The sequence below is a fragment of the Acipenser ruthenus genome, chromosome 13 (assembly GCF_902713425.1).
Source record: "Acipenser ruthenus chromosome 13, fAciRut3.2 maternal haplotype, whole genome shotgun sequence".
In the NCBI taxonomy this organism is placed as follows: Eukaryota; Metazoa; Chordata; class Actinopteri; order Acipenseriformes; family Acipenseridae; genus Acipenser; species Acipenser ruthenus.
Window position 1 is genome coordinate 11,334,411 of NC_081201.1, and position 24,264 is coordinate 11,358,674.

Below are 24,264 nucleotides of genomic sequence, written 5' to 3' on the forward strand. Positions count from 1 at the left end.
AATCCTGGAATTAATCGTGTTGCTCTCCTCTGTACTCGCCAATGTCTCAATGTCTTTCACAAAAATTAAACTTGTGTATATGTTACGGTTCATGTGTAAAACCGGCAAATCTATAGATTAACCGGTAAATGTGTAGATTACAAGTAATTGTATTTTGTATCTTGCTCTTAATTGTACTGTAATTCTTGATATGTATTTTTTGTATACAACTGTAAGTCACCCAAATAATAATAATAATAATAATAATAATAATAATAATAATAATAATAATAATAATAATAATAATAACATGACCGTAATTGACCCCCCCTTGAAACACAACCCTACTCCCCCCGTGTCTGGCTTTTCCCCCCACTGGATTGTGGTGGGTGGGTTGGCGGGCGGTGCTGTGAGGGAGGCAGTCTCCTCTCCTCCTTCTGCCGGGGTGATCCAGGGTCTTCGGTCAGGGGTGCCTGTTTAACCCCTCTGATGACCCCTGGGCTTCCATAAGGGGGTGCCTGTTTAACCCCCTTTCTACCCCCTTTTGCCCCATCGGGGCTCCCTTACAGAGGGTGGCAATGCTGACAATGGCGGAGGAGGTACTGCCTGCCCCAAAGCAAAAGAGGAGGAGGGGCGGCCGTTTAGCGCCCCAGTCTTGACTGCTCATGATTATGCATGACAGTGGCAATTTCTGACAGCACTGTGGCGATAAAGAGCTCTTGTCAGGCCAAGTGAAAACATCGATTGTAGAAATAATAACACCTATGTGTTAAGGAGGGGTGTCTCTAAATAAATCCAGGTGAATCGTGTTTAAAAATACAATAGTTTTGAAAAGAGAAGGCTTGGAATAGGAAATTAGGCGGATTTTACATTATATAGAAGGAATTATTTGGATTCCCATGATGCACCGCTTCGACAGGGACGGAAGAAAAGGCGGAGTTGACTTTCTTTGGCAGTGTTCTCGGTTTGTATTGCAGCTTGTTTGATACGTCACAAGATCCTTTTATCACGTCTGCCTGGTGATATTATAATGCCTGTGGACGAGGTGAAACAAAAGATAGCACAATGTTTATATAATGTAGTGGATAATAGTGCGAGAGAGAAATCAGAAGTGTGGAATTGTTTTGGAATCATAGCAAATGAAAATAACGTGACTGGATTCGTTGCTTGTAAAACCTGTCTTTATGTCTTTGTGTACGCCAGCCACAGAACTGGTACATCTCTGTGAAAGCACAGGTGTAGCTTCCTTTCAATTGGTGGCACAAAAGGAATAGACAGGTATTTTATAGTACAATAAGTAGAGACAGTTAATATGTTACTATGTTAAAATATATCCTGACCACTAGAGGGAGCTACCACGCTGTATAGCCTATTTTATAAACTCAATCTGTGGAGAATGGTAGATATATCTGTGTAATTGTGAGAGAGTCAGTCGACGCAGGCAGTAGGTAAAGGACAAACACTTATGGGTTCGGGTCGGGTTGCAGGTCTTATTAAAGTGGGTCGGGTAGGTCGTGGGTAAGAAGAGGGTGTTGCAGCGGGTTGTGGGTTCGGGTTGGGTCCTGTAGTAGTGGGTCCGGGTCGAAAGTGGGTCGTAAAAATGTGACACTCACAGGACTCTGGTTCGTATGAAATGCTTGTAGCAGGATGTTGCCATCTTTCACTGAAGTGTACTGGCGCTGGGTACAAAGGATTTCACTTTCAAGTGGGTATATGTACTGCACTGTGTCTTTGTCTCAAGCTTAAAGGGGACACATACTGCAGTGGCGGGTGCAGGCAGACCGGCTTTGTCTGTGGCTGTATTGCATTCCAGAACTGTTAACTTGCGGGACTTGATGGCTTGCACCATGCAGAGGGTGCTGGGACTTGGCGCTGGATCAGGCAGTCTACACGAGGGTCACCACGTGCTGTTCACGTGAACCCCATGCAGCTGTACAGGACTCTGATTGGATGAGGAACGTGATATTCTATTACATTGTTGTTAGTTAAAGGTCAGTGGGTGCTGATTGGTGGAAAGCCTCACATGGGAAGTCTCACATACTTTTAACTTTGTGCCCATGGGACTGAGTTTTTGTTTTATAACAGCAGTAATACCCTCGGCAGGGTCATTACCTGAGTTTCCCCACATAAACATTAACCAGTACCTTATCAGATATCACCCTCTGATATCTATTCGGCCAAACAGAATATTGCTGGTATTCCTAGAGTGGGGGTCATCTATCTCATTTTTTTTTTGTTATTCCTGCACTTAAGTGGAGTTGGCAGATCCGCTCGTCTTCGGCTTTTGGGGGGAAGGACATAGCTTTGTCACGGTCCACCCTGCTGATCCTGGCATCGTTAGATCATTTCCTCTTTCAGAGGGCGGTGGCTTCTTCTTCTCCCCTTAACAGGCAGGACCAGCGGCCAAATAGTCCATAATCAGTCCTCTCGCCATACCCAGATGTAACGGGTGCAAAATTAATATACACTGTCCCTTTAAATTTGTTAGAAATAATTTGTGGATTTAAGTTAATATAAATTTAGTCGTTGCCAATTATATTTATTATTTTCTCCCAATTTAGAACGGCCAATTATTTTTTAAGCTCAGCTCACCGCTACCACCCCTGCGCTGACTCGGGAGGGCGAAGACGAACACACGCTGTCCTCTGAAGCGTGTGCCGTCAACCGACCGCTTTTTTTCACACTGCGGACTCACCATGCAGCCATCCAGGAGCTACAGCGTTGGAGGACAACGCAGCTCTCTGGCAGCTTACAGGCAAGCCCGCAGGCGCCCAGCCAGACTACAGGGGTCACTGGTGCTCGGTGAGCTGAGGACACCCTGGCCTTGTTAACCCTCCGTCCCCCCGGGCGACGCTTAGCCAATTGTGCGCCACCCCCTGGGAGCTCCCGTCCATGGTCAGCTGTGGAATAGCAACGTCCAGACTATAGAGCGCATCCTGCACTCCACGTGGAGCACCTTTACTGGATGCGCCACTTGGGAGCCCCCAATAAATTTCTCATTTGTATGTCTATTGTATTGTTGTTGTTAAACTGTTAATACTGTATGTCATGGCAGTTTTGAAAATTAATTATTTGTTTTGTTAAATTTATTAAAAATAAAATAAAAAATGTAATGCTGTAAAGGTCAAGGTTAATTGCCCATTTGCGTGGGAACAAGTCAGTCCAGGCTTGCTATTTTCATGTGAGGCTGCATATCAGAGTTGCTCCATAAGAATAATATTATTCATGATTTAGAATAGAGGCGTGTGGTCCAGTGGTTAAAAAAAAGGGCTTGTAACCAGGAGGTCCCCGGTTCAAATCCTCCCTCAACCACTGACTCATTGTGTGACCCTGAGCAAGTCACTTAACCTCCTTGTGCTCCGTCTTTCAGGTGAGACGTAATAGTAAGTGACTCTGCAGCTGACGCATAGTTCACAGACCCTAGTCTCTGTAAGTCGCCTTGGATAAAGGCGTCTGCTAAATAAACACATAATAATGATATTCAGGCAGCCATTTTCAAAGAAGCAACATTAGCTTCTTGAGGAATTCGAAGTTTTTATAACTTCAGCGTTTCTAACAAACAATACCAGCTTGGACAGATTGGAAATGCTGATCAGACCCCCGTATTTTTCAACATGCTAGCAATACCACATTTCACAAACTGGGAGAAAAACAGGTGTGAGTAATCACTGCTGGAAATGAGAAGCAGCACAGAACTTCCAGCCAGTGAAATCAACATTTATTGTAAGCTAGACATGGTAAACCCATTACATGAAATGAAATGCAACAATAAAAACATGCCGCTGTTTATTTTGCTGTATATGTTCAAGGTTAAATCTGATATGTCTTGGTTACGTTACCAGTTAAAAAAAAAAAAAGTTTAACCAATGAAAGGGCGCTCTCTAGTGGGTCAAGAGTGTACATATTAGCAGAACTTTTTTTTTTTACTGTAAACTTGGGAACTGGAAGTGTGTTACTGGGAATTTAAGGTCCAACACATTTTCGTTAATATTTCATTAAGATTAGAATCATCAGGGATAGGCATTGGTTTTATATAATCAATCAATCAATCAATCAATTTTTATTTTATATAGCACCTTTCATAGTAGACCACCATCACAAAGCACTTTACAAGATAGTGAGGTACAATGCATAAGACATTAAATACAGTGAGTTGGTTTTTTGAGCACTGGTGTCAGGAACCAGGCCTGAATCCAGGAACAGGTTGAGAGTGTGCATAATGGAAGGAGCAAGGTCAGAAGCACAGAGACAGACAAGATTTGTTGGCCAGGGGTCCAGGGGGCACGTGGCAGTAGTTGATTTCAACAATAGGCTGGAGACTTCAGTAATGGAGAGGAGAGAAGGAGGAGAGAGCAGGAGGGGCAATCGGAGGGGAGTCAAGGTGGTCGAGTACTATACCGGGTTTGTGGTGGCTGCTGAAATGGACAGAAATGAACACAACACTTGGCGGTGGCATTTGGTGTATAGGAGCATCAAGAGTCGTTTGCCGCGACATACGGTATTTTGCATTTGAAAACTCAAATCTGTTATATTAAACAAAACGGATCAATTGAATATGTATTTCAAGCGTGTCACCGCTGTTTACTCAAACCATGCACATGTCAAATCTATGGGAAGTGGAGACGGACTTTAAAAAGAAAACACATTTTGCAAATCATAATAGCCAGTTTACAGCTCTTAAAACTCTACACAAAGAATAGCAAAACAGTTTTGACTTTTTTTGCACTTTTGTGCAAAATACATTTTTCCGCATGTTCATGTCTGATACATATCTGTACAGTGTCTATAGAAAGTCTACACCCCCTTGAACTTTTTTCACATTTTGTTGTGTCAGTGCCTCAGAGTTTCATGCATTTAAATGAGTTTTTTTCCCACTTATCTACACACCATACTCCACACTGTTAAGGGGAAAAAAGTTTTTATTGAGAAAAAAATTATATATAAAAAATACAAAACTGAAAGATCATAATTGGATAAGTCTCCACCCCCCTGAGTTAATACTTGGAAGCACCTTTTGCAGCAATTACAGCTTTGAGTCTGTTGGGATAGGTCTCTACCAACTTTGCACACCCAGATTTGGCATATTTGACCATTCTTCTTTACAAAACTGTTCAAGCTCTGTCAAGTTCCTTGGGGAGCGTTGATGGACAGCAATCTTCAAGTCATGCAACGAATTTTCGATTGGATTTAGGTCGGGGCCCTGTCTGGGCCACTCAAGGACATTTACCTTTTTGTTCCTTAGCCACTCCAGTGTAGCTTTGGCTGTGTGCTTTGAGTCGTTGTCATGCTGAAAGGTGAACTTCCGTCCCAGTTTCAGCAGGTTTTCCTCAAGGACTTCTCTGTACTTTGCTCCATTCATTGTCCCTTCTATCCTGACAAGTGCCCCAGTCCCTGTCGATGAGAAACATCCCCATAACATGATGCTGCCACCACCATGCTTCACAGTAGGGATGGTGTTCTTTGGGTGATGCGCTGTGTTGGGTTTGCGCCAAACATAACGCTTTGCATTTAGGCCAAAAAGTTCCATTTTAGTTTCATCAGACCACAAAACTTTTTGCCACATGGCTACAGAATCTCCTGAGTGTTTTTTTGCATACTTCAAACAGGATTTAAGGTGGGCTTTCTTGAGTAATGGCTTCCTTCTTGCCACCCTACCATACAGCCCAGATTTGTGGAGTGCTTAGGATATTGTTGTCACATACACACTTTGACCAGTCTTGGCCATAAAAGCCTTTAGCCCTTGGTAGCCTCTCTGATCAGTTTCCTTCTTGCACGGTCATCCAGTTTGGAGGGATGGCCTGATCTAGGCAGGGTCTTGGTGGTGCCATACACCTTCCACTTCTTAATAATCGTCTTGACTGCACTCCAAGGGATATTCACGGCCTTTGATCTTTTTTTATACCCATCCCCTGATCTGTGCCTTTCAACAACTTTGTCCCGGAGTTCTTTTGAAAGCGCCTTGGTGCTCATGGTTGAGTCTTTGCTTTGAAATGCACTACCCAGCAGAGGGAACCTACTGGAACTGCTGAATGTATCCTGAAATCATGTCAATCACTACAATTTAACACAGGTGGAGGCCACTTAACTTGTTGTGTGATTTTCAAGGCAATTGGTTACACCTGAGCTAATTTAGGATTGCTATTACAAGGGGGGTGGACACTTATCCAACCAAGCTATTTCAGTTTTTATTTTTATTAACTTTCTACAAATTTCTAGAATATTTTTTTCACTTGGAAGTTGTGGGGTAGGATGTGTAGATAAATGAAAAAAAAACTATTTTAATGCATTTTAATTCCAGGCTATAAGGCAACAAAAGGTGAACATTTTGAAAGGGGGTGTAGACTTTCTATAGGCACTGTACATATGTTGTTTGTCAGTTAATGCCTTTTCATGGAACATTGAAAGTGATACAGCTACAATTATACTGCAGTAGAATGCAATAAATGTCCCGTTACCCTTTTTTTAAAAAAAAAATAAATAAATAAATAAAGAAACTACGGGTATTGTGCATGCATTTCAACAATTGATGACACTATGTTGCCATGTAAGTCATTCAAGAATTACATATCTGCTTAATAATAAAAGATAAGTCTTGTATATTTTTGAAGTCTGTACTTCAAAAAAATTAAAAAAAATAAAATAAAATAAGCCTTAAATGAACCTTTTCGGACGTCAGATGCATTTTACCATGTCCGTTCCGAATTAATGCACAACTAAAAAATACTCGGAAAAGAGTGTTTAATTATTAAAATCTTAACGGATGTTTACAGTTACTCGTTTAATTATTACAAATGGCAAGTACTGTATCGTAGTGTTAAACTTAAACAGAACCACTCATTGAAAAAGTCAGAGTTTTTTAACGGTTCATCTTCAAGTGTGTTTGCTGTTTTCACATTTCACATTATCGTCCAGTTTTCATGTTCCCAGCCTCACACAGTGACGCAAAAACGGGGCACCTGTCAATTTATTTTCGCAACCTTGGACAGTGCTGCGTCTTTGATGACGTTTCCGGGTGGTCTACTATAAGAGAACAGCTGGCTCCAGCCACCAGATGAGAACAGCGCCAGTGCTGAACTGAGATCACCTAGCTACAGACTTACACTTCGTTGTTGGAAACGCAATTTGGAAGCTGTACAACAACCATGATTAAGAAAATATCACCCTCCGAGAATGATTTTGACATCCCAGCCAAGAACTGCTCCAGGATGGTGATCTTGGGTTCTACAAAGGTCGGAAAAACCGCAATAGTATCCAGGTTTTTGAATGGAAAGTTTGATGATCAGTACACCCCGACTATTGAGGATTTTCACAGGAAGTTTTACAGTATCAGGGGAGAAGTGTATCAGCTGGACATTTTGGACACTTCAGGAAACCACCCGTTCCCTGCTATGAGACGACTATCCATACTTACAGGTAAATTGAGTTTTTAACACGTTTTGCGATGCAAATAAACGAGCATGTTTTAAAAAAGAAAATTGATTTGTTGTTTGCATGCTTGTCAATAGGTAATACGGGTTCCAGAGAAATAAAAAACGTTGTGCTGTTGCTTGTGTTTTGTTTGAATAGTTTTACTCAATTTTGCTCTGCTGTTTTCGCAGGTGACATCTTCATCCTGGTGTTCAGTATTGACAGCAAGGACTCCTTCGAGGAGGTCAAGCGGCTGAAGCAACAGATATTCGAAACCAAGTCCTGCTTGAAAAACAAAACCAAGGAGAACGTGGACGTGCCCTTAGTGATCTGTGGAAACAAGGGAGACGGGGATTTCTACCGCGAGGTGCAGCCCGGGGAAATCGAGCAGCTCATCGCTGGGGACAGCTCCTGCGCCTACTTTGAAATTTCAGCCAAGAGAAACACCAACGTGGACAAGATGTTTCAGACCCTGTTCAGCATGGCTAAGCTGCCGAGCGAAATGAGCCCGGACCTGCACAGAAAGGTATCGGTACAGTACTGTGACATTCTGCACAGAAAGTCTATCAAGAACAAGAAGCTCAAGGATGACGATTCGTATGGAATTGTAGCGCCTTTCGCACGGCGCCCGAGTGTCCACAGTGACTTGATGTATATCAAGGAAAAGGCAATTGGTGGAGGCCAGGGTAAAGACAAAGAGAGATGCGTCATTAGCTAAATACTGACTGTCTATTAATGTATTGGAAGGAATATGGTCCAATTATGTATTGGCTGAGGCGTTTCAGTATCTCCTTGAACGCATGTGGGCGCCAGCTTTGCGGGCAGTTCAGGTCTGGCTCGTGCGGAGCAACTGTGTCTAGTCTTACTGAGAGAGGTCTGAGAGACACGTGAGGCGAATATTTTGTGTACAAGACACACACACACACACACACACACACACACACACACAAAGAAAAAACTAAAACAAATGTTTTGAGGAGATAAAAGAATGTAATGTGCTTGCGATACACACAAAACATACACAAATACTTTGAGGTATTTTTATTTGAAAAAATACAACAACAAAACTTCAGGGTAGAGTGCAAATGTGATTAAAAACGAAATGTTTACATTTTGTTAATACAACATGAACATGAATTTTGCACAGATTTTAATGTGAACTTTTGTTATTTGTACTTGCAAGTGAAGTGTTGAGTTAAAAAAAAAAGTTTGGTAAAATATTTTGTCTTTTGAAATATAATTTCAATATTACACGTTTAGTTTTATTTTGTATCAATCTTTAATTTCATACCCCCTCCCCACACCCCAGGCACACCCTTATTACTGGATACATGGGTAAAATCAGAAGTATAACGTCTATTTTTATTAAAATCAAACCGTTTCTTTTCTATATGAGAAAAAACTAAACACCTCACAAGCAGATTCAATCAAACCCCAACTAGGAGTTAACATCCCTAAACCCATAAAACACTTGGCAACTTTTGAATGTTAATTGATCATTTCAAGCCACAATATCTTAATTGCAGCAAATTCCTGAAAATTGCCTGTCCGGGTCCACCAATCCTGGACATGCGTCCTGCCCCAAGACATTAGATGGGGCTGAGGTTAGCTATTGCATGCCCAGGGTTTGTGGACTTTGGCGGGGGGTGGGGCCTAGGGGGTAGGGGGTAGGGAGTAGGGGGTAGGGGGTGGGGGGAGGCGGGGAGAGGTGGGGGAAGTCCTGAGTCCATTTCTTTTTTTTTCTGAGCCCACTTTAATAACTAGATGTAAAAATATACATCTGTAAGCACTGTCTAATCTACTGGGATTAGAAAAATAAACTGTAGCAAGATAGTTTTGGCAAACTGTCAATCAAAACACAAATGTGCAAATCACAGCTGTCAGATTGCCTATCTGGAGGCGGGACACAGAGCAAGTGCAAGTACAAATAACAAAGGTTCTGGCAATAGGTCAGTGTTAAGGTCATGTGATTGCTCTACTGGGGGGGTGAGATACTAATTAATGGATGGTCAAAATTCAGTATTTAAAAAAATCACATACCTTTGGGATATTCATTTGTTAAGTTTGTTCACAGAATGTTGTTTTCGCTTATGAGTTGTAACAAATTCATTTGTACCGTGGGTTAAGTTTTGAGATCCAGACGTGTTTTTTTTTCTACAGAAACATTTTCATACTAACTTTTGTACTTGATAACATTGATTTAAAAATCCAATTGATGCCTATGATTAATACGTGTTTGTGACTAATTTGAAACTACTGTATTAATATGTTTCAATATTAACTAAATCGAGTTATTAATTAAATTGATTAACCTTGTTACATAATTGATTTATTAAAATGTTTGGATATACTGTTTCTGGATTGATTACTGTATTGTTCACAGTCGTCTTAAAATAACGTTAGAATATGTTTCGTTGGAAAGTAAAAAATAAAAAAAACAATATATTTTTGACCGATTCAGATTTTGCTGCTGATGTATTCATTTTCAAAATGTTGACATGGTCACTACCACTCAGATCACGATGCCCACTCACTCCACCACCACCAACCTCACATGGTCACTACCACCCAGATCACCATGCCCACTCACTCCACCACCACCAACCTCAAATGGTCACTACCACCAAGATCATCATCCCCATTCACTCCACCACCACCACCCCGATCACCATCCCCACTCACTCCACCACCCCCACATGGTCACTACCACCCAGATCACCATGCCCACTCACTCCACCACCACCAACCTCACATGGTCACTACCACCCAGATCATCATCTCCATTCACTCCACCACCACCAACCTCACATGGTCACTACCACTCAGATCACCATGCCCACTCACTCCACCACCACCAACCTCACATGGTCACTACCACTCAGATCACCATGCCCACTCACTCCACCACCACCAACCTCACATGGTCACTACCACTCAGATCATCATCTCCATTCACTCCACCACCACCACCACCCCCACATGGTCACTACCACCCAGATCAACATGCCCACTCACTCCACCATCCCCACCCCCACATGGTCACTACCACCCAGATCACCATCGCCACCCCCACATGGTCACTACCACCCAGATCACCATCCCCACTCACTCCACCACCCCCACATGGTCACTACCACCCAGATCATCATCTCCATTCACTCCACCACCACCACCCCCACATGGTCACTACCACCCAGATCAACATGCCCACTCACTCCATCACCCCCACATGGTCACTACCACCCAGATCAACATGCCCACTCACTCCACCATCCCCACCCCCACATGGTCACTACCACTCAGATCACCATGCCCACTCACTCCATCACCAAAAACCCCACATGGTCACTCCCACCCAGATCACCATCCCCACCCCCACATGGTCACTACCACTCAGATCACCATCCCCACCCCCACATGGTCACTACCACCCAGATCAACATCCCCACTCACTCCATCTTCACCAACGACTCTAAGAAAGACAGCCAGATCACCATACCCACCCCCACATGGCCACTACCACCCAGATCACCATGCCCACTCACTCCACCACCTCCACATGGTCACTACCACCCAGATCAACATACCCACTCACTCCATCACCCCCACCCCCACATAGTCATTACCACCCAGATCACCATCCCCACCCCCACATGGTCACTATCACCCAGATCACCACCCCCACATAGTCACTATAACCCAGATCATCATCCCCACTCACTCCATCACCACCACCCCCACATGGTCACTACCACCCAGATCACCACCCCCACATGGTCACTACCACCCAGATATATATATATATATATATATATATATATATATATATATATATATATATATATATATATATATATATGGCACACACCCAGTGATTGGCTAAAACAGGCAAAAGAGGATAGGAAGCATGTCGCCTCTGGCTATTATTTTAAACGGCTTTACTCACGTGTTCCATACTAGCTGGCTGAAGAAATTAAAGAATATGATTGGCTAATAGACGTGCTAATCAGAACTAAAGCTGCAGAAGCGTGTCTGCCTGGCCCTGAATATCAAACGTGTCTTCCAACAGTCCAAAACTCGCTGTCTGTTTTAACCCAACTCTTATCCCGAATGTTGTTTCCATCATAAAATGAAACACTTTTCTGCTGTTTTCTGACAGGTGGACTGGGTGCAATTTACATAAAGGTGGCTGAATAATTTCAGTATTTAAATGAGAACCCTACATGTTAATGACGCAATTTTTTGTAATATCAGGATTTGATCAATGGACAGGTGGTGTGTTTCAGGTGATACAGAGAAACAGGAGAAGATACATTTGTAGCACATAATAATAAAGCAAGTATGTCAGGGCAGAGTGAAAAAAAAGTAAACATATGAGAGGTCATTTTATGTAGCCTAATTTTGAATGTATGTTCTGTATTAATTAAATTACAGTTTCATGTACCCGGTTATTTTATGCCAAAATGAATAATAAATAAATAAATATATAGACGTGTTTATTCTTTTTATTTTTTTCTCATTTTGGCATAAAATGTCCTCCACACCCGGTTGCACTTTATGAAAATGAATAACACGTGACTGTATAATAGGATATCATACAAACAACCGTGGCAAAGCATGACAGGGCTGTGAGTGGTGCTTGACTCTAAATCCTCTTTAACTTCATCACATAAATACAATACTGTAGCCTTCTTCATTTGTTATCTTCATAGCACCTGCTCTTCTGTAAGGTTCAAACGGGTGGTTTATTTTTGATGGAGCCTGTTTGAAATAGGTTCCCATCTCCACTAGGACTCTTTGAAACAGGCGGAACCATTTTAGACGGAAAATACTCATTCTGACCACATCAACCCTTTTGATTTTTGCACGGGGGTATGTTAATTAGGTAACCACTTCATTTGCATAACACTCCTCATAATTCCTCATGTTGGAATTAAGAACATAAGAAGTTTACAAACGAGAGGAGGCCATTCAGCCCATCTTGTTTGTTTGGTTGTTAGTAGCTTATTGATCCCAGAATCTCATCAAGCAGCTTCTTGAAGGATCTCAGGGTGTCAGCTTCAACAACATTACTGGGGAGTTGGTTCCAGACCCTAACAATTCTGTGTTGTTGGTTCTGGTTTTGCAACTGTTCTCAGCCTTCCTGGCCATTTTAGATTGTTGCTGGGAACATGAAAAAAGCCCTCCCCAGCAATCAGAAAAGCTTTGATATTCAGGGTCCCTGTGTCTGCCTTCTCCGAACGTACAGCAGCGACTGAGTGTCTGCCACCGCATAAAATAAATATGTTTCATATTACATATAAATAAATACATAAGAACTTATTTATTTTAAAATTATCGAGTATGCAGTGCCTCCTCCGAGGAGCCGCCACTGTGCACTAATCATTTTATTATAACCATTAACTGCAATGGAATGGCACTGCAGAGTTCTTAAAACCTTTTTATTTTAAACTGGAAATAGAGATAATAAAGTTTCTCTTTGTGTGAAAAAGGTATAGTATTCTGGTCATATTTTAGAAAATTGATCATAAAACGATTAGATATTTTAGACATACCTGCATGATCACCCTCTACCATTACTCATAGTACAGTAATAGTATTGCTGATAACGATAGCTGCTATGTAAGTCCAACCCAGTCAAATGTATTGTGTAAATATAGCTGCAATTTGTTTTTAGATCAGAATCAGGAACTTTGAATATCACCAAATTGTTTTGAAAGGTAAAGCCCATCAAGGACTTGAGTAAGTCTAGCTTCAAAATGTATATTGAGACCTAAGACACAAATAATACACATTTACAGCTATAGTGTTACATTTAATAAAGTCCCTTGGTTTTATTTTCAACATTCTTCCATAGTTCATAAGGATGTGAACTATGGAAGAATGTTGAAAATTAACCTTGTACACAAACTATTTTGTGAACTGTTTGTAAGACATGTAAAAGAATAAAAGTACCAGTACTTCTTTAATTTATTAGGAGTTGAGTGCAGGTTTGTGTATTTGTGTAAGTTTCAGTATTTAAGTTACCAATAGGTCCTAAAATGTATTAAAAATATCATAAGAACATAAGAAAGTTTACAAACGAGAGGAGGCCATTCAGCCCATCTTGCTCGTTTGGTTGTTAGTAGCTTATTGATCCCAGAATCTCATCAAGCAGCTTCTTGAAGGATCCCAGGGTGTCAGCTTCAACAACATTACTGAGGAGTTGGTTCCAGACCCTCACAATTCTCTGTGTAAAAAAGTGCCTCCTATTTTCTGTTCTGAATGCCCCTTTATCTAATCTCCATTTGTGACCCCTGGTCCTTGTTTCTTTTTTCAGGTCAAAGAAGTCCCCTGGGTTGATATTGTCTATACCTTTTAGGATTTTGAATGTTTAAATCAGATCGCCGCGTAGTCTTCTTTGTTCAAGACTGAATAGATTCAATTCTTTTAGCCTGTCTGCATACGACTTTTAAACCCGGGATAATTCTGGTTGCTCTTCTTTGCACTCTTTCTACAGTAGCAATATCCTTTTTGTAACGAGGTGACCAGAACTGAACACAATATTCTAGGTGAGGTCTTACTAATGCATTGTAGAGTTTTAACATTACTTCCCTTGATTTAAATTCAACACTTCTCACAATATATCCGAGCATCTTGTTGGCCTTTTTTATAGCTTCCCCACATTGTCTAGATGAAGACATTTCTGACTCAACATAAACGCCTAGGTCTTTTTCATAGTTCCCTTCTTCAATTTCAGTATCTCCCATATGATATTTATAATGCACATTTGTATTGCCTGCATGCAATACTTTACACTTTTCTCTCTTAAATTTCATTTGCCATTTGTCTGCCCAATTCTGAATGCTGTCTAGATCATTTTGAATGACCTTTGCTGCTGCAACAGTGTTTGCCATTCCTCCTATTTTTGTGGTGTCTGCAAATTTAACGAGTTTGCTTACTATACCAGAATCTAAATCATTAATGTAGATTAGGAATAGCAGAGGACCTAATACTGATCCCTGTGGTACACCACTGGTTACCTCACTCCATTTTGAGGTTTCTCCTCTAATCAGTACTTTCTGTTTTCTACATGTTAACCACTCCCTAATCCATGTGCATGCATCTGATAGCCTACATGTGTTAGTCCTGCTGTTTGTTCAGTAACTTGTTCAGTGTGTTCATGAAGTTTATTCAAAGCCTCTCGACTTTGTTAGAGAAGAGAGCATCAGGCCTGTGTTATTATGACATGGTGAAATATTAAAGTTGCTAAAGGTATACAGCCTGCATGCAGTTGTCATTCCACCAGAGGCTATTTCCTATTGCCGCTGCCAGCAAACACTATTCGATTTTTTTTCTTAACTTTATTTGCTGTACTAAATTTAAATAGTGAACGTATACCATGAAGAAGGAATTTCATAAGTTAATACTGTACTGCAGGTATTTTCCGGTGGATTGATTTGGAACAGAGCGGTTAAGGACCTCATTTTGACCAATCGATTTTCTAATATTTATTTATACATGCATTGTTTTCCAGTGCACATCAGGCAGCATTTGGATAAATTTGCTTTCAAATACAATAGTGTGCATTACACAAGAATAGATTCTGGGGTACCTGATTGACTGCTGACATGAATTCAGGATAAATATAAAACAATAATAAACACTATAGAATACTACTGCATCATCTGTGCAACTTTTAGTGTAAATATTTTCATGATTGTGTAACTATGTATTCTTTTCAAATGAAACCAGGGAGCCTTATTTATATGTTGAGGTCTCAATAGACCCTGGATGTACTTAAGACCTCAATGGGCCTTACCTTTTAAAACAATTTGGTAATATTCAAAGTTCCCGTCTGTACAATGACTTCTTATATAGCAGCTTTCTTTATCAGCAATACTACTGTTAACGGTAGAGGATGATCATGCAGATATGTATAAAACAGCAAACTATTTTGGTGTTTAAACACATTCACTTTCAAATCCATACTGATTACCGGGGAGTTCTCTTTAAGCCCCAGAGAAAAAAATTCCACTTACTACAGTAAAGTGCCATGTGGAGAGGAAAGACCGTAATGTTTAGAAACAAGAGAAACACTTTGCAGTTGTTAGGAATTCCAGTCAGTGCTAAAACGAAATACACTTAGAGTAGATAACCAAAATAATAAAACATTTTTTAAAAAGCTTTGCCCAATAGAAAATGTTTTCTTATAGGAACTATGGAAATTTCAACTGGAAGAAAATTGCCAAAATCAGTTTTTTCACTTTCCTAAATACAAAATAGTAAACATGTACAAACAATAAACCAGTATTGGTGTGGATATCAATAATGAAAAATTATATAAATTATTCAATGCTGGGCTAAAAACAGGGCAATATATTTATTAAGATCAGCCACAGAATCCCCTAGCAAACCACTAGAAAGAAAAACTGAAAAACCAGGTTAAAATAAATGAGTTTATGAAGCTGTATAGGAACACATGACAATGAGCACTGGGTCACTGTTTAACCTTTAATACAGTAACAGATTAATCAGCCAAACTGGCTGGAAATGTACAAACTTTTAAATGGCACAATTCTGTATCTCCAGTGCTGAAATCAGTTCACTGCTCAGGTCTGCCATGTCCACTGATCTTTACCAGACTGTCGCAGCAGTCTGGATAATTAATGCAGTGCTATAAAGATTTCTAGACTCTGCTGACAATGCATGTATTTAAAGTTTTAGGTCTGCAGTTTTGAAAAGAATTATGGCTTCAGCTTTCTTTTTTTCAAAACACATGTCCTGTTTGTTATAAGAAAGCCAGCTCTCTCACGCTCAGTTCTTATTACAGATCCCAGCCTATGCTTTAGGGATATCGAACATGCAGAGGCTCCTGTATTTCTGAAGCAGCTTGTTTTTAGTGCGGACCTGCTCTCTCACATTCTGCAGCTGCTGCTGCTGTTGCTCGGGGCTCATGCTGATGCCCGGCATTGTACTGATTTGCTCTCTCGCCTCCTGGATCTTGGTCTTCAGTTTGTTCAGCTCCTGGTGAACATCCTGGCTGTCCTTGTCCATGCTGGTGGAAGAAAACAATAGATTGTTATATCTGCAAGTTTGGGGATAACAGTGATCTTAATTCTATAAACATGTGCTTCTTAAAAAATGGGTATACCTCTAGAATGGTTTAACCTGAACGACTGTGAAGCCTTTTACAATTCACTGATGTTGCAAAGTTGTATTAAAATGTATACTGGGAAATATCTAGATATCCAGTGAGAAGTCAGGGATGGCCCACCGATACTACTGGGATCAGTACTCGTATACATAGACACAGGGATGAAGAGAAGACTCCTACAGCATTTAGAAACCGTTGCGCAAATTCTGGCAAACATACTGCGATATGCATTTCTCATTTCTGTCAATTGTGTCATTTCTGACAGTTTTTTTTTTTTAAAACTCAGAATACATTAATAAAAGTTATTTCTATACGAGACACACATCTCGTTTTGACTGATAAGCAGAGTTAGGGTACATTGTTACTTAATATTACTTTTGTCAATAACGAGGTAATATAACACCTTAGATTTTTAATGGGAGTAATAATAATAATAATAATAATACAGTTCTTTATGCAAAAAATAAACAAGTTCATCTTGTTACCTTGTCTCTGCTACACACCAACATTGGTAGTTTTTTTTTTTTTTTTTTTTTAAAAGGTAAAGTACATTTCAGTTCAGTTGTAACTGTAAACTGCTCTGTATTATATTTTACAGTTGTGACCTCGGTGACTGTAATCTGTGCTGGCTCTGTCAGCAGCACCACACATGGCACGCCATCAAACCGGAAACACTAACCTTCAATATCAGCTGTCCTTACAAAGATAACACGAAATTCTCCTGTCAGGACACTGTACTCTGATTGGCTATCATGTTATTGTTATTAAAACAATAAATAATCCTCTACCTACACCAAAACCCTAACCTTAAGGTCAGCGTACTATACTGCAGTCACTACACATCTAAAGTAGTTGTTTGGCAGTGAATAAGCGTTTTTGTTGCTTTAGGGCAGCAGTGTGGAGTAGTGGTTAGGGCTCTGGACTCTTGACCGGAGGGTCGTGGGTTCAATCCCCAGTGGAGGACACTGCTGTTGTACCCTTGAGCAAGGTACTTTACCTAGATTGCTCCAGTAAAAACCCAACTGTATAAATGGGTAATTGTATGTAAAAAATAATGTGATATCTGTATAATGTGAAATAATGTATAATGTGTTGTCTTGTAACAATTGTAAGTCGCCCTGGATAAGGGCGTCTGCTAAGAAATAAATAATAATAATAATAAAAAAAAACAAAGTGACCGGAGGTGCCAACTTCCTCAGTTGTCCTGACAGGAACATTTCGTGGTACCTCTGTAAGCACTGCTCAATATCATGGCAGTCCTTAAGTGTAAGACGTAGCTGCTATTTACTTACCCTGAACATGGCTGCTTTCATACAAGCTTTAAATCGGCACGGAGGTCTTAGTTTATATGTGGCTAATTGCGTGCATTTGCACAATCAGCAAGGCTCGAAGTTAACATATGTTTGTTAGCATGTTGCTACCCAGAACTCTTAATTTGCTACTAGTTTTTTTTATGCAGTAGCATTTTTATGATACCTTACACTGCAGTATATGACCGACCCTGATAGAACACGTACATAATTACCAGTATTAGTTTTTTTTTTAACACGTACATTATTAGGATCTTTCATAAAGCGGGAAACCATTGCTAATAGAGCTTGTCTATTTGTGGAGGACTGAGGTTTGTACCGCCCTGTGTAGATACATGTGAGGCCCACAGTGCAAATTGGATTGGACAGTATTAAAGTTCAAATACTGTACCAACAGCTGCAGAACAACGTGGATACAATTTCAAGGCATGAAGTTTATTTTATAGACCAAAAGTAAAATTAAATAACTGTTAAAAACATTATGATTTTAGATAACAGACAATTACCTAACAGGATATTAAGATTATTCAGTGTCCTCAAAATGCTAATTTAATCTGTCATGTTATAATGTTAACCCTGGTTTCATCCATGCTAAAAATGAACATATAAGTAGATAGTTATTACTTTATCAAAATTCTGACTACGAAAACGTTAGGATGATCCAAGTAACGTCTTCCTTGTTTTGTCAGTAGGAATAGACGAAATACAATCTTGAGGTGCATTTATATTTATATATTTATTATATTATATATATATATATATACACACACACACACACAATGAATTAAAGTGATTTCGGAGGCTCTGAACCCTATGGCTGATGCTCGTCTCGGAGGTTCCGGGTCTATCCATCTTTCCTTACACTTTACCGAATGCCAAGTCCCTATACCGTCACGAATAGGAGGGGAATGGTAAATATAAGGCGACTTAATTGGATGATTTATACACGTACTATTTTTTTTAATTCGTTGGTTCTCATTTCATTTTCAGCGACCTGATTGGCCAATAGTACGCGTAGTAATTAGAATTACAACACGTACTAAAGTCAAAAGAGAACATGTACTAAATATTTGAAACGCGTTACTTTGACCCGGATGGCCTTCCATATTTTATAGTTATGTACCCAAAAAGCAGCTTTCACTCTACACTGTGCCGTTGAAAAGTTGCAAACTCAAACCACTTTCATAGAGAAAGGTGAAACTTTTTTTAAGTGTAATTCACTGTAGTTCTTGCTATTTACACATTGTAAAAAGCACAAACAATGAATCGTTTTCCATGGAAGGCGGCTTGCACGTCCCAGACACAGCTCGGGATTGCTGACTGTGACCGGCAAACAAAGAAAGTATCGAGCTGTGTATAAACAGTGTATTATGTTGCTAATAATAGTACATTCCAATAACTTAATTCAAGGGAGCGCCGCACTACATTAGAATGTAATTATAATTATCAATCCATCCACACACTTTTCACATTAGCTATAGTTTACAACCATGCTTATAAAAAATGTAGATGATTTATTGATCATAGCCAGCCAAGATAAAACGTAGCTAAAGCGAGCCACTTGTTTACAGATTGTTTACCATTTTATGATATCATGGACCAGTGGAAGCAAAGAGCAATCCTCCTGCGTCTTCTGCTCTGGCGCTGCCATTCCTTAGTTTGCGAAATGTGTGTCGGCGCTCTGAAAAAGCGTCATCATCCGGACGAAGTGTGGTTAGTATACAGCGGCTTCACAATTACGTCATATTTGTTTCCAGGTCAAAGTGTGGATAACTTATTTTAGCTATAATGGATACAATAATAATGCAATTGTATAGATGTGTTTGTGAGACATGAGTCCAATATCGTTTGAACCAGAAGAAAAAAAAGCTTCCCACATTTGATTGGGATATACCACAGATATATAGAATGGTTAGGTAGGGCATGACGTCATTTTGAGGTGCGTTTAGAGACGCCATCTTATGTAGGGACGGTATCAGTGTTTCAAAGCCACTTCACAGCTACACAGATGGGCCATCTTTTTCTCTTTATCTTTTTATTTGCATATTATTAGTCTTCTAACGCTTAGCGTGTGATTCCTCACAAAATATAAACCGCAGTTACGTCGTTTTACTAAAATATTATATTACAGAAAGAGCTGTGAAAGTCGGAAATAATGGCGACAATTAATTTTACGCGCCAAGTCTATGAAAACTAACCAAGCTAGTTTTAATTATACACGCCTGTTCTCTTTGCATTTTATAGCGTGTATGTTATCCGCCATGCCTGTCTATTGTGCTGCTATAAATTGTTCAGAACTCCGCAATGACGTTGAGGGGATCACCTTTCACGGGTAACAGAATAGACTATTTACTTTATTGAGTTATTTATAAATAGTGAATTCTTACTGGTATCTGTATAAATGTTTTCAGGAATGGAGGACGGTTGAAGCAGTAATTTAATCTATACATACTGAAACACAAACGTGTTTTTTTGTGTTTTTTTTGCTTACAATCTACACAATTGAAACATGTGCAAAGCTGTGCCATAATTAAGCTATGTTAATAATTTATAGCAAGTGAATATGGGGTGCCAAGTGTAAAAACAAACAAAAATGTTTCCTGATTTAATTTAAAACTAGTATTTTGTATTACATTTAAACACAAAATGTATTTCAACCCCCCCCCCAGCCCAGTGCAGAATTAACTTTATACATTTTTAACAAAACATTCTTTAAATTTTTAAAATTTGTACTTTTCAGCTATAATATATAAATATTGAAAAAGCTTAAGTCACAACTTAAACATTTAAAATTAGTTTGTTAATTAAATCTGGAAAAAATAAATCTGAATTTTGTCAAAATAAATATTTCTTTTGCAAGCTAAAATCAGATTTAACGGGGTTGGTCAAAAAATATTTATTTGGACAAAACCCAGATTTATTTTAGCAGATTTTTTTTTCAGAGTTAAATTGCTAATCTCAAAGATTTATTTGAGATCTATCAGCTAAATGTTGACCGGCCACGTGTAAAATCACATTTAAGTTAAATGTATTTTTTCACTGATTTATTTGTTATAACCAGATTTAACATATCAGCTAAATGTTGACTCGCCGAGTGTAAAAGAAAAACCACAAAGAAAGTGATTTCTATAAATTGTTCTGTTGAAATATGTAAATTAAAGCAAAGATTCAGCTGTGCTTCTGGTGCTTCAGTCCTGGTCGGGGTGCTGGTGCTTCAGTGCTGTGCTCCGGTGCTTCAGTCCCGGTCGGGGTGCTGGTGCTTCAGTCCTGATCGGGGTGCTGTGCTCCGGTGCTTCAGTCCCGATCGGGGTGCTGTGCTCCGGTGCTTCAGTCCTGGTCGGGGTGCTGGTGCTTCAGTCCTGGACTGGGTGCTGGAGCTTCAGTCCTGGTCGGGGTGCTGTGCTCCGGTGCTTCAGTCCTGGACTGGGTGCTGGAGCTTCAGCCCTGGTCGGGGTGCTGGTGCTTCAGTCCCGATCGGGGTGCTGTGCTCCGGTGCTTCAGTCCCGATCGGGGTGCTGTGCTCCGGTGCTTCAGTCCTGGTCGGGGTGCTGGTGCTTCAGTCCTGGTCGGGGTGCCGGTGCTTCAGTCCTGGTCGGGGTGCTGTGCTCCGGTGCTTCAGTCCCGATCGGGGTGCTGTGCTCCGGTGCTGTGCTCCGGTGCTTCAGTCCCGATCGGGGTGCTGTGCTCCGGTGCTGTGCTCCGGTGCTTCAGTCCCGATCGGGGTGCTGGTGCTTCAGTCCTGGACTGGGTGCTGGTGCTTCAGTCCTGGACTGGGTGCTGGTGCTTCAGTCCTGATCGGGGTGCTGGGGCTTCAGTGCTGTGCTCTGGTGCTTCAGTCTTGGTCGGGGTGCTGGGTGCTTCAGTCCTGGTTGGGGTGCTGGTGCTTCAGTCCCGATTGGGGTGCTGTGCTCCGGTGCTTCAGTCCCGGTCGGGGTGCTGGTGCTTCAGTCCCGATTGGGGTGCTGTGCTCCGGTGCTTCAGTCCCGGTCGGGGTGCTGGTGCTTCAGTCCTGGTCGGGGTGCTGTGCTCCGGTGCTTCAGTCCTGGTCGGGGTGCTGGTGCTTCAGTCCTGGTCGGGGTGCTGGAGCTTCAGTCCTGGTCGGGGTGCTGTGCTCCAGTGCTTCAGTCCTGGTCGGGGTGCTGGTGCTTCAGTCCCGATTGGGGTGCTGTGCTCCGGTGCTTCAGTCCTGGTCGGGGTGCTGGTGCTTCAGTCCTGGACTGGGTGCTGGAGCTTCAGTCCTGGTCGGGGTGCTGTGCTCCAGTGCTTCAGTCCTGGTCGGGGTGCTGGTGCTTCAGTCCCGATTGGGGTGCTGTGCTCCGGTGCTTCAGTCCTGGTCGGGGTGCTGGTGCTTCAGTCCTGGACTGGGTGCTGGAGCTTCAGTCCTGGTCGGGGTGCTGTGCTCCGGTGCTTCAGTCCCGGTCAGGGTGCTGTGCTCCGGTGCTTCAGTCCCGATCGGGGTGCTGTGCTCCGGTGCTTCAGTCCCGATCGGGGTGCTGGGTGCTTCAGTGCTGTGCTCTGGTGCTTCAGTCCTGGACTGGGTGCTGGTGCTTCAGTCCTGGTCGGGGTGCTGTGCTCCGGTGCTTCAGTCCTGGTCGGGGTGCTGGTGCTTCAGTCCTGGTCGGGGTGCTGGTGCTTCAGTCCCGATTGGGGTGCTGTGCTCCGGTGCTTCAGTCCCGGTCGGGGTGCTGGTGCTTCAGTCCTGGTCGGGGTGCTGTGCTCCGGTGCTTCAGTCCTGGTCGGGGTGCTGGTGCTTCAGTCCTGGTCGGGGTGCTGGTGCTTCAGTCCTGGTCGGGGTGCTGTGCTCCAGTGCTTCAGTCCTGGTCGGGGTGCTGGTGCTTCAGTCCCGATTGGGGTGCTGTGCTCCGGTGCTTCAGTCCTGGTCGGGGTGCTGGTGCTTCAGTCCTGGACTGGGTGCTGGAGCTTCAGTCCTGGTCGGGGTGCTGTGCTCCAGTGCTTCAGTCCTGGTCGGGGTGCTGGTGCTTCAGTCCCGATTGGGGTGCTGTGCTCCGGTGCTTCAGTCCTGGTCGGGGTGCTGGTGCTTCAGTCCTGGACTGGGTGCTGGAGCTTCAGTCCTGGTCGGGGTGCTGTGCTCCGGTGCTTCAGTCCCGGTCAGGGTGCTGTGCTCCGGTGCTTCAGTCCCGATCGGGGTGCTGTGCTCCGGTGCTTCAGTCCCGATCGGGGTGCTGGGTGCTTCAGTGCTGTGCTCTGGTGCTTCAGTCCTGGACTGGGTGCTGGTGCTTCAGTCCTGGTCGGGGTGCTGTGCTCCGGTGCTTCAGTCCTGGTCGGGGTGCTGGTGCTTCAGTCCTGGTCGGGGTGCTGGTGCTTCAGTCCCGATTGGGGTGCTGTGCTCCGGTGCTTCAGTCCTGGTCGGGGTGCTGTGCTCCGGTGCTTCAGTCCTGGTCGGGGTGCTGGTGCTTCAGTCCTGGTTGGGGTGCTGGTGCTTCAGTCCCGATTGGGGTGCTGTGCTCCGGTGCTTCAGTCCTGGTCTGGGTGCTGGTGCTTCAGTCCTGGTCGGGGTGCTGGTGCTTCAGTCCCGATTGGGGTGCTGTGCTCCGGTGCTTCAGTCCTGGTCGGGGTGCTGGTGCTTCAGTCCTGGACTGGGTGCTGGAGCTTCAGTCCTGGTCGGGATGCTGTGCTCCGGTGCTTCAGTCCTGGTCGGGGTGCTGGTGCTTCAGTCCCGATTGGGGTGCTGTGCTCCGGTGCTTCAGTCCTGGTCGGGGTGCTGGTGCTTCAGTCCTGGTCGGGGTGATGGTGCTTCAGTCCTGGTCGGGGTGCTGGTGCTTCAGTCCTGGTCGGGGTGCTGGAGCTTCAGTCCTGGTCGGGGTGCTGTGCTCCGGTGCTTCAGTCCTGGTCGGGGTGCTGGTGCTTCAGTCCCGATTGGGGTGCTGTGCTCCGGTGCTTCAGTCCTGGACTGGGTGCTGGAGCTTCAGTCCTGGTCGGGGTGCTGTGCTCCTGTGCTTCAGTCCTGGTCGGGGTGCCGGTGCTTCAGTCCTGGACTGGGTGCTGGAGCTTCAGCCCTGGTCGGGGTGATGGTGCTTCAGTCCTGGTCGGGGTTCTGGTGCTTCAGTCCCGATTGGGGTGCTGTGCTCCGGTGCTTCAGTCCTGGACTGGGTGCTGGAGCTTCAGTCCTGGTCGGGGTGCTGTGCTCCGGTGCTTCAGTCCCGATCGGGGTGCTGTGCTCCGGTGCTGTGCTCCGGTGCTTCAGTCCCGATCGGGGTGCTGTGCTCCGGTGCTGTGCTCCGGTGCTTCAGTCCCGATCGGGGTGCTGGTGCTTCAGTCCTGGACTGGGTGCTGGTGCTTCAGTCCTGGACTGGGTGCTGGTGCTTCAGTCCTGATCGGGGTGCTGGGGCTTCAGTGCTGTGCTCTGGTGCTTCAGTCTTGGTCGGGGTGCTGGGTGCTTCAGTCCTGGTTGGGGTGCTGGTGCTTCAGTCC

The 24,264-nt window shown here is 43.0% G+C and overlaps 2 protein-coding genes across 2 annotated transcripts; one reads left to right on the forward strand and one right to left on the reverse strand.

Annotated features, from left to right (window-relative positions):
- The first annotated feature begins 7,046 nt into the window (after positions 1-7,046).
- Positions 7,047-9,026, forward strand: LOC117417760 (dexamethasone-induced Ras-related protein 1-like). The gene is made up of 2 exons (XM_034030053.3): positions 7,047-7,392; positions 7,578-9,026. The coding sequence occupies exons 1-2, from the start codon at positions 7,122-7,124 to the stop codon at positions 8,102-8,104; spliced, it is 798 nt and encodes a 265-aa protein (XP_033885944.3). The 5' UTR covers positions 7,047-7,121; the 3' UTR covers positions 8,105-9,026.
- Positions 9,027-15,810: 6,784 nt separating this feature from the next.
- med9 (mediator complex subunit 9) lies at positions 15,811-19,552 on the reverse strand. Its single transcript, XM_034031636.2, has 2 exons — positions 19,413-19,552; positions 15,811-16,423 (listed from the first exon to the last, which is right to left on the reverse strand). The coding sequence occupies exons 1-2, from the start codon at positions 19,481-19,483 to the stop codon at positions 16,207-16,209; spliced, it is 288 nt and encodes a 95-aa protein (XP_033887527.1). The 5' UTR covers positions 19,484-19,552; the 3' UTR covers positions 15,811-16,206.
- Between the last annotated feature and the right edge of the window lie 4,712 nt (positions 19,553-24,264).

Excerpts from the sequence above, each read along its gene's own strand:
- med9 (XM_034031636.2), bottom strand. The coding sequence starts at position 19,483 with ATGGCAGCGCCAGAGCAGAAGACGCAGGAGGATTGCTCTTTGCTTCCA. Across the intron at positions 16,424-19,412 it reads GTCCATGATATCATAAAATG|CATGGACAAGGACAGCCAGG; the intron begins GTAAACAATCTG and ends TTCTTCCACCAG.
- LOC117417760 (XM_034030053.3), top strand. The coding sequence starts at position 7,122 with ATGATTAAGAAAATATCACCCTCCGAGAATGATTTTGACATCCCAGCC. Across the intron at positions 7,393-7,577 it reads ACGACTATCCATACTTACAG|GTGACATCTTCATCCTGGTG; the intron begins GTAAATTGAGTT and ends CTGTTTTCGCAG.